This window comes from Vigna unguiculata, chromosome 1, assembly GCF_037176805.1.
Source record: "Vigna unguiculata cultivar grain cowpea cultivar isolate G323 ecotype 2 chromosome 1, ASM3717680v1, whole genome shotgun sequence".
Classification (NCBI taxonomy): Eukaryota; Viridiplantae; Streptophyta; class Magnoliopsida; order Fabales; family Fabaceae; genus Vigna; species Vigna unguiculata.
In genome coordinates, this window is record NC_140792.1 from 38,700,869 (window position 1) to 38,710,109 (window position 9,241).

The 9,241-nt window shown below is 28.9% G+C and overlaps 1 protein-coding gene across 2 annotated transcripts; it reads left to right on the top strand.

Moving 5' to 3' along the window:
* The first annotated feature begins 810 nt into the window (after window positions 1–810).
* LOC114191523 (uncharacterized) lies at window positions 811–3,280 on the top strand. Of its 2 annotated transcripts, none has more exons than XM_085672499.1 (3): window positions 811–995; window positions 1,190–2,908; window positions 2,995–3,280. In XM_085672499.1, exon 2 carries the CDS (start codon window positions 1,390–1,392, stop codon window positions 1,981–1,983), a length of 594 nt encoding a protein of 197 aa, XP_085528625.1. In that variant the 5' UTR covers window positions 811–995; window positions 1,190–1,389; the 3' UTR covers window positions 1,984–2,908; window positions 2,995–3,280. The 2 variants fall into 2 exon arrangements, with proteins under 2 accessions (XP_085528625.1, XP_085528628.1); XM_085672502.1 differs by having other exon boundaries at window positions 2,999–3,187.
* The last annotated feature ends 5,961 nt before the right edge of the window (window positions 3,281–9,241 follow it).

Sequence of the window (9,241 nt, forward strand, 5' to 3'; positions counted from 1 at the left end):
ATTGTAGTGTAAATGACAATGGAGGATCATCTTAAATATTTATAATGTCACCTGTCACATACATAATGATGTATTCATTCTCTATTATGTGTAAGCATTAATTTAACTGAATAGACAAAATTGGTTGTTTTTAATAAAAAAAAAATATGAAAATTACATTAAGATGATAGAGTCTACATTAAATAATTTCTAAAAAAAATTAACAACAAAAAACTATTAAACTTAATAGAAATATTCATAACTTATGAGAAGACAATTTTATCACAAAAGTCTTCTAGAATTTAATTAATTCTTGTAACTTACATGATCATTCGTAGTATTAGTTTAGTTAAAACAGAAAAAAAAAATTGAATATGAATTAATAGATATATAAAGAAAAACAACAAAAATATAATAAATGTAGAGATTCAATTGAAGGAGTGTCTTAATATAAATTAAAGAAACTTATAAAAATTATTAATGATGCTTAAAAAATACACATTGCAAAAATGAAAAACTTTCTTCTACACCAGCCATGAATGAATAACATTAAAAACATTTAGTTGATAATTAATTATATTTTTTTCAGAATTAAAACATTGGATAAAACATCCCTTAAATGAAAGAATAAATGTGAGTTTCCTACTGCGAAGAAAATGGCAACAATGGGGATGTCTAGAGGCTCTTATCCGAGTCTAAGTTTCTTACATGAACGTTACTGACCAAACCAAATCCACAGAAGGGCAAAATGGTAACAGAGCATTATCGGTCCGTTACTGAGTGAGAAAATGAAAAGTAATTGTGACATTTAAATACTGTGAAAAGCAGGCACGGTTACCCATCATCACTGTACAATATACTCTCACACTCTTCCTCTTCCTCTCCCAGATCCCCTTCTAACTTCTTCACCTTCTTCATCTTTTCCTTTCTAATCATTTTATTTTTATTTTTCTCAAACCACTGTCAGACCTTCCAACAAAACAACACCAACAACAATCTTTATCCTCCATTAATCGGTAATCTCCTTCAACTTGTTCGTGAACAAAAACATTTAATATTAATAACCAACTCTGCATGTTCCTTTATCTCTTCGGATGGATCCTCTTTAGCTTTTCGTTTTTCGTTTTATTTTTTTTATAATTTTCTATTTTCATTTTCATGGTCATGCGTTGACGATTTCTCCTCTCTTTTTTTGTCCGTTTATTTCCAGCTTTGCAGAATCTGAAAAACATTTTTCTTTCAATTGGTTTCTGGGAAGATCCCGCTGATCCGATCCGTTGCAACCGTGTGACGACATCGTTTTGGTTTTCGGACTCGCTATTTTCTGAAACCTCGTACTGGGTTGTATTGTGAGAGTGAGATCTAGTGTGGGAAACACACCAAAAAAAGAATACATCGTCGGAATCGTTGATGTTACAAATGGAGACACTTGTTGTTATGGCGCATCACAGGAACCAATGCTACCCCCGGTCGGAACCCCAAGGCCACGCTGAGTTTGGTTCCTCTTCACCTTCGAGAGACTTTAGGGGCATAAATTGCAGAACTTTCCAAACGGGGTGTGGTATTCTACTAACCCCACTCAATTCTCAGTCTTCACCGTTAACTAAACTCCCCAAAACGCCGATAACTCCTTCAAACACTAACAAAACCCGTTCAAGAATCACTCCCAATAGCGCCCCAGTTCCCATCGATCACAGAAAGGGGAAAAGTTTCGGTGAGCATGTCTCTGATGGGGGCATTTTGCTCTCTGAGCTTTGGGCTGGGCCTACATATTCGAATTCTCCACCACCCAGTTCCTTGCCTATTCCGAAATTTTCTGTAAGGCCGAAGAGGAGTGTGTCCCTCGATCTCCCTGGTTCTTGTCCTGAAATTGAATTGCAGTTACATGCTTGTTCTGCCCCTTCCTCCCCTCGTGGGGAACATTCTCCATGTGCCAGAGACCTCTTTGATTCGCCGACGAAGGTGTTGCGTCGCATCCTCAATCTTAGCTTGGATGATGAATGAGGCTGGAGGAGGAGCAGACTCCTGTACATATTAAGTGCTTTTGGTTAATGAAGTTGGGTTAGTGTAAGATTAGGTGTGTATAAAGTGACCAAATAAAAGATTGTAGTTTTAGTTTGTGTAGCTTTCAGTACAGTGGTGGTGTGCCTTTGACTGTGGTGAATGATGATGGCTGTGGTGGGTTCATGATTGGAAACGTTAGCAGGGTTTGTTTTGTGACATTGATGGGAGCTGCCAGAGAAATGATTGTGAGAAGCTGAATGGCGTGGTAAAGGGTTGGAGTGGCATGGAATAGAAATGGGTGGTAATGAAGAAAGATATTAGTTTAATATATTCAAGAGGAATACAGAGTTCGTGGTGTGGTGTAGTTCATAGTATAAACTCCTAACAGAAAGAGTAGTTACCTTCGCATAATCTGATAAAGAATATAGGTCTCCTGTTTTAGTACATAATGTAGATTGTGGAATCCTTTCACTTGCAATAGCCTATAGAGCTTAATCCTCTTAGTCCTCTTCCCCCCTTTAAATTTTCTTCTATTATCATAGTCTTTCTATCCTTATATTCTGGTCTTGTAGGACGATCCACATTTTACTAGTTTGTAGTTACTACTTTACTTACTGGTCCTTCTCTCTTTAGCTCTCTCTTGTTTCTCTCTGTATGTAAAGTTTCCATTTCCTAGTGACCCTCTGAGAGGGCATAATTTGTCCCTTCATCTTTTCCGTTTTTTGCAAAGAAAAGTTGGAAGGGCTTCGGTTATATAATCTTAAGCTACTGTTTGCTATAGTCTTTTAGGGTTGGTCTGTGTCACTCAACCTGTTATCAAGCCCCTAATGTTTTCCATCATAGTCTTTGGTTAATGCTTCTTTCCATAGTCTCACCAGGCATATCCTTGATGGAGAGTGTTGACCGTACTACGCCAGAATTTTAGGTAATGTATTGCTTGATGTTCATTCTTCTGTTTTCTTATTTTGGACCATAAATCCAGTTACTAAAAGTTGCTTCCATGTGAATCAGGCAGGCGAAACTGTGCCGAGGCTGTTTTGTTCAAAAGATGTGGTCATGATCTTCTAGGTCGCTAGTGTTAGTTTGCAAGATTTTTCTTAGAATCCCTTCGTGGTTAGTAACTTATGTGTCTTTCTGAGTTTGTGTAACTTGTGGAACAACATGTGATCTGCTGAAATAAATTAGTTTACTATTAGCTATGTTACATGTATTATGGTTTATCTGGAGTAGGTTTGAAGTTATATGTTTCTGTTCAGTAATTTATATACTGTTTTCTTAACGAGACATGGATTGGGTACGATGTGGTGTGATGGATACAAGGATGTGAGAAATTATTAAAATTCAAGATACATTACAATTTGGATATGTTAACACGGTTTAATAAAAAAAAAGAGCAGTCTAAGGTGAACCACCTCATTATATGCTGATACACTATCATTTGTGGCAATTCCCTTGTTAGGTTCCATGCTCTGCATGCTCTCCTTCTTCCCCAATATCTTTCTTATACAAAGATGGCTCACCGGAGGCCCTGTATAAGAAATACTTTACCAAAGGATGACAATAGCAATTTAAAAATTAAAACTGTTACTTCCGTTGCTATAAATAAAAAAATTAGAAACATGTAAAGAATTAGAAGTCTTGTTTTGCATTACCCTATGTTTGGCTTGAAAAAGAAAGGAAGAAAATGGGGTAAGTGTTAAAATCAATTCTTGTGTTTGAGAAGAAGTGTAAGGAATTATATTTGTTGGTTTGGTCAGTAAAAATATCTTCCCGGAGTTCCCATGGGGTTTATTTTTTGTTTACTTTTTCAGAAGTTAAATGACTTTCAAATATAAACAATGTATCTCTCCGTTCTTGTCTTGGCCGACGATGAACATTGGATCTTGATTGTGTTTGAGTTCATGCAGGACAAAAGAAAAGGAAGAATACTAAAGACATATATATTCAGGTTATCATGTTTAAATTCATGCACATATTAAAATTGGTGGTATTTTTCTTTTTTGTGTGTTCGTTTTAGGAAAAAAAGAAATAAAAAATTTAAACAGGGAAGAAATAATTTGAGAAAAGATAATGAATAGGAAGGAAAATTAAATATTTAATTCTTTGGAAGGATATAAATAGTGAGAGATAAAAAGATAATCTTAAAAGTTGTGTAATTTGATAAAAGATATGAAAAGATAAAAAAATAGTAAAAATAGGTAAAAAAAATAGTCATTATTATTTTTTTCAAAATCAAACATAATTTCAGATTTTCACCCCATCACATTTGATATTGAATTAAAATAATATTATTTTAATCAACAATGTCACAATTTATTCTAACTTTCTCATACAGGATTAATTTAATTAAAATTAATTTTATGACACAGTTATGTAATTTCAGACTTTTGTTTCACAAGACAATCTTCGTGTTAGAAGAATCTTTTACTGAAATCTTTGAAACAAAATTCAATTAACTTTTAACCAATATTATGATTTCATCTAATAATTATGATCATCATACTAATCGCAATTTATAAAATTTCTAAAAGTAGGATATCACGTAAATTAACAAAAATGTGGAATAAAATATGGGAGACTGAAAGCCTAGTTGTAAAAGGCATGGTTAATTGATTAGTACAATTGTAGTTACAATACTAAACAGAAACCATCTACAATTGTATCTGGAATGCACTTTTTAAAGTGATAAAATTACATTCGCAGGATTAATATTTGGAACCTTTTGTTGGATATTGATACAAGGCTTCAAAAATAAGTTTTTGTAAAGTATATTTTAACATGAAAAACTCAAGAAAAAAAAACAAAACTGGAGAATGTATAAATAACAAAATAAGTTGCAAATAACAATTGTTTTGTAGAATGTAGTATGGTTTATTATTTGGTTTGAGGACTCATTTCATATCAACTCTTAGTCCAATGAGTTTATCCTTATACGAGTCAATAGATTTATGGGAGTAATTATATATAATAATAATAGTATTAATAGGTGATGAATAATTATTTTTTTTAAATATTAAATATATAATATTTTTCTAATCTGGTACTTGAATTTTTATGAGTTAAAAATGAAACTTATTTTTATTGTTAATTTAGCAATTTTTTAATGTATGTATTTGGACACATTTTGATCATTATTAAAAGTTATCTTCCAGTTTAAGTTTTCATACATTTATTAAATAATAAATTAAGTTGTAATTAAAGAGCATTAATTATAGTTTCTACATTATTCATTTTTTATTTTTAACCCTCTTACGTGGATGAAACATCAACATTATACACCTACCATGACACTCTTTTCTTTACCTAAACCAAAGTATTTCATTAGTTGGTAAAGAATAAGTATGTATAACTTATTTTTCATTACAAAATAATGTAAATGTTTTATAATAATAAAACAAAAAAATTTACAACAAAGATGATTTGTGTGAACAAAAATTATCTTTATAGGATATTGTAATATTTACCACCCAATTATTTAATAATATAATATATAAATCACACTGATAAAATATTTAAATATCATAAAAAAATAAACAGGATCGATCATATGATGATATACTTTCTTATTAATTACATGCTACTAAGTTTACTGTTATAGAAAAATTAATTAGTATAATTTTGATATAACTATGTAATTTTTTTAATCTATTAGAAAATATCTTAATTAGATAAAAAAAAAAATAATGTAAGCCAGGAGAAAGAATTATGAAATGAAATAGAAATATAAAAGTTAGACTTAATTCTTTTTAATTATATGTTAATGTCTTACCTAATAAATATAAGAACTTAAAATGTTCTTAATAGTAGTTCTTAAATTGTTTTCAAAGACACACCAGAAAAACCGTTGAAATAATCTGTTAGTTTATAAATATATCAATATATTAATTATAAAATAATAAATCCATGAAAATAAAATTTATTTAAAAATTTATTTATTAAAAACTAATTATAAATAAAAAAGCAGTCAAAATATCTGGAATATTTCTTGATACATTAATATATTTTTTATTTTAGTTTTCGTCACATGCTATGTTAAAACAGAATTTGAATTTGTGTATAAAAATCAGTTCTCAAAAGATCTCTATGTTGAACAAATAATTTTATTTTACTTTATTTAACAAATTCCTTATTATTTTTGTAGTAGTTTGTACTTAAACTTTAAAAATATTTTAATTTTAAAAATTATTTATGTTAATGACAAACAAGCAATTACAGATGCATTGTATATTTAATAAATAAAAAATTACAACTTCCCTTCAATATTTTAAAAGATTGTCCTTCTAAACTTGTATTGACAAGTACACTTCATTTCAGTAATATTTCTCTAAAAAAATGGTACTTGGAAGCACAATAAATTGTCCTCCAAATAGAATTCATTTTAGTAATTTTTTGAAAGTATATTGTTTTTCTTAATACAAATAAAATTTTCGTAGTAATAACTATAAAAGCTCTTAATGAATCTATCACACTATTTTTTTTCCACAAATATTTAAAAAACAAAAGTTGTTTAATAAATATTTTTTTAACTAAATGTCTTTATTGTGCTCTTTTCAGTACATATTTTATGCGTATATATACACTAAAAATATACTTGATTGACTGTATATTTTTAAAATTTTACCGGTTGATTATTATTTTAATTAAATAAATTAGAAAATTTGTAAATTTTACATATTGAATAACTCATAGTTCGTTGAATTATATTTATTAAGTATATATGATTTAAATTATTTTTATATTTGTATATTTTAAACAATATAAAAATTGTAATTTTTAAAGTATTAAATATATTTTTAATCCCTAAACTTACGTGAAATTAGAATTAATTATTGTCCCAAATTTTAATACATTTTGGTTCATAAATTTAAAAATAAATGAATATAGTCATTTTAATCTAACAACATTAATTTTGTTAAATTTATTAAACAGTATTTCAAATTAACATTTGAGGTGAAATGCGTTAAACAGTTTAAATGTTATCCTAAAACAGTGTTTAACACGTCAAAAAAATTTATATAATTATATTAAAATAACTATATTTAATTATTTTTAAACTTTAAATATCAAGTTTAAAATAGAAACAAATTTCAAATTTATGTTAAAGTATAGAGTATAGAGATAAAAAACATATTCAAAAATGTTTAAATTATAATGAATTTTATTTTTATTTTAACAATTTTCTCATATGCTATACAAGTTTGTAAAAATAAATCGTGAGACATGTCTCGTTATCTCTCACGTGTAAGTCAACGAATCAACAGGTTAAACAAAGTGAAGTAAGGGAATAACAAGGTAATTAAAACTAATCAAACTAAAAACATTATATTCTCTCCAATTTGATGGTTGGTCTGATTCAACCCATTTGATTCTCAACACATTGCTGAACAAAGTGATTATTATAACTCTGGAGAAGTGAAAGCAGCAATGAATGTTATTAAGTTGTTGAACACGATGAAGTCTATTTCATTAAACAACTTAGGTTAGAACAACACTAATTACTTCCCACATTTTACAAAACCCCCACCCTAGGTTACGCGCTTTCACCCAATACAAAATATCCACGTGTATTCATTTATTTTAGTTCATTTGCTCAACCTTTTAATGATCATTAAGAATTTTGTATTATATAATTAACATGGGATGATGCCATCATAATACAATTATAATTATTAAATTTAACTGAAAAAATAACAATCAAACCAAAAGAAATCAAGAGAGATGAATAAAAAATAAAAACAAGGACCAAATCCAAACACGAAGAATAACTATTTTAGCTTATATTAATTTTGCCATGTGTATATCGAGAACATCTATTACTTGATGGTTAATTATTGTTGTAGGAATATAAAATATATGATTCATATCTTGAACTTTAGATATTATGTTTTCATGCGTTAGATTGACGTAATTTGTCATGTGATCAACTTCACATAATTTGATTACATAACTTGAAGATGAAAATGCTATTAAGTCAAAGGAAAAATAGTTCCATATAGACTAAAATATGTAGATGTGTTTCTAAACCCAAGTAATCAATCTTGAAGAAAATATTTTAAAGTTGAAGAGAAGTTGCAATAAAAGCATGAAAAGCGATAGCATGCAAATACCCAAAATATGAATGATGATTACTAGTTAGCAATTTACAAGCTTGACCCACTCCATATTATTTCAAACACCTATACCTATATAGGATATAGCCTCTACCTAGATGACCCACAAACCCCAAACTTTTGAGTTTTGACGCCATTTTACAAATATGTCTCCAATCATCATTTGACTTCTACGGCTTTAACTTACAAAACCTTCCATGATCTACTACCACCATTATTTTTCAACGGGAGTAAAAAAAATAATGAAATTATGGTTTATTAAGCTTTATACCAAATGACAATTTTCTTTCAAAAGGTTCTCAATTTTTGTCTTTTACTTCAATTAGTGTCAATCAATGTTTCACGTACAGAGATAAATGAATTTATATTATATAAGTGGAAATAAACTTTATTTATAAATTAACTTTATAAGGTTAAGTTAGGCTTAAAGTTTACTTCTTAAAATAATACAAAAGTTATTCAAAACTTATCTTATTAAGATTTGTTATTTGTTAGGCCTATAGTATCATCTATTATTGGAAGATTTGTTGTTGTTAGGTCTATCATGTAACATATTATTGGACCGTTATCAAACTATCTATATATTAAGAAAAAATGTTCTTTTACACCATTTGACGACCATTTAACAATTCTTAGAAGGATAAAATAGTCTTAACAACTCTTAGAAGGGTAAAATAGTCTTAACAAAAGTTAATTTTTACTTATTTAGAAAAAAAGAGAAAGTGAATAATAACAAGAGATAGTATTAAATGGTAGTAAGAAAAAGTGTGATGTCAAAATACTAGTGTCCATATATTAATGTTTAGTTCTACGTTCGATCGATATCTATATGTTTCAGTGTGAGGAGTGAATTGGAGATTCCACGTTCACTAGAAGTAAGACGAGTTTACAATATATAATTAAGTACTAAAATCACCATATAAACCTAGGATTGAGTCAGATTTAAAATTGACTTAAGTGGTATAAATATTTTTATTTGGCATTTGATGGTTTGGTTTGTATATGTTGAGCATGTAGTATAAAGTGATAGGAGTTTTGTTGTGTAGCAATTATTTTGCCTTGCGTTTGATGAAAGGGGTTGCTGTAGCAGAAGGTAGCTAGGTGGAGATTATCTTGTTGTAGGCATAGATATATATCCTAAAGGTGTC

Excerpts from the sequence above, each read along its gene's own strand:
- LOC114191523 (XM_085672499.1), top strand. The coding sequence starts at position 1,390 with ATGTTACAAATGGAGACACTTGTTGTTATGGCGCATCACAGGAACCAA.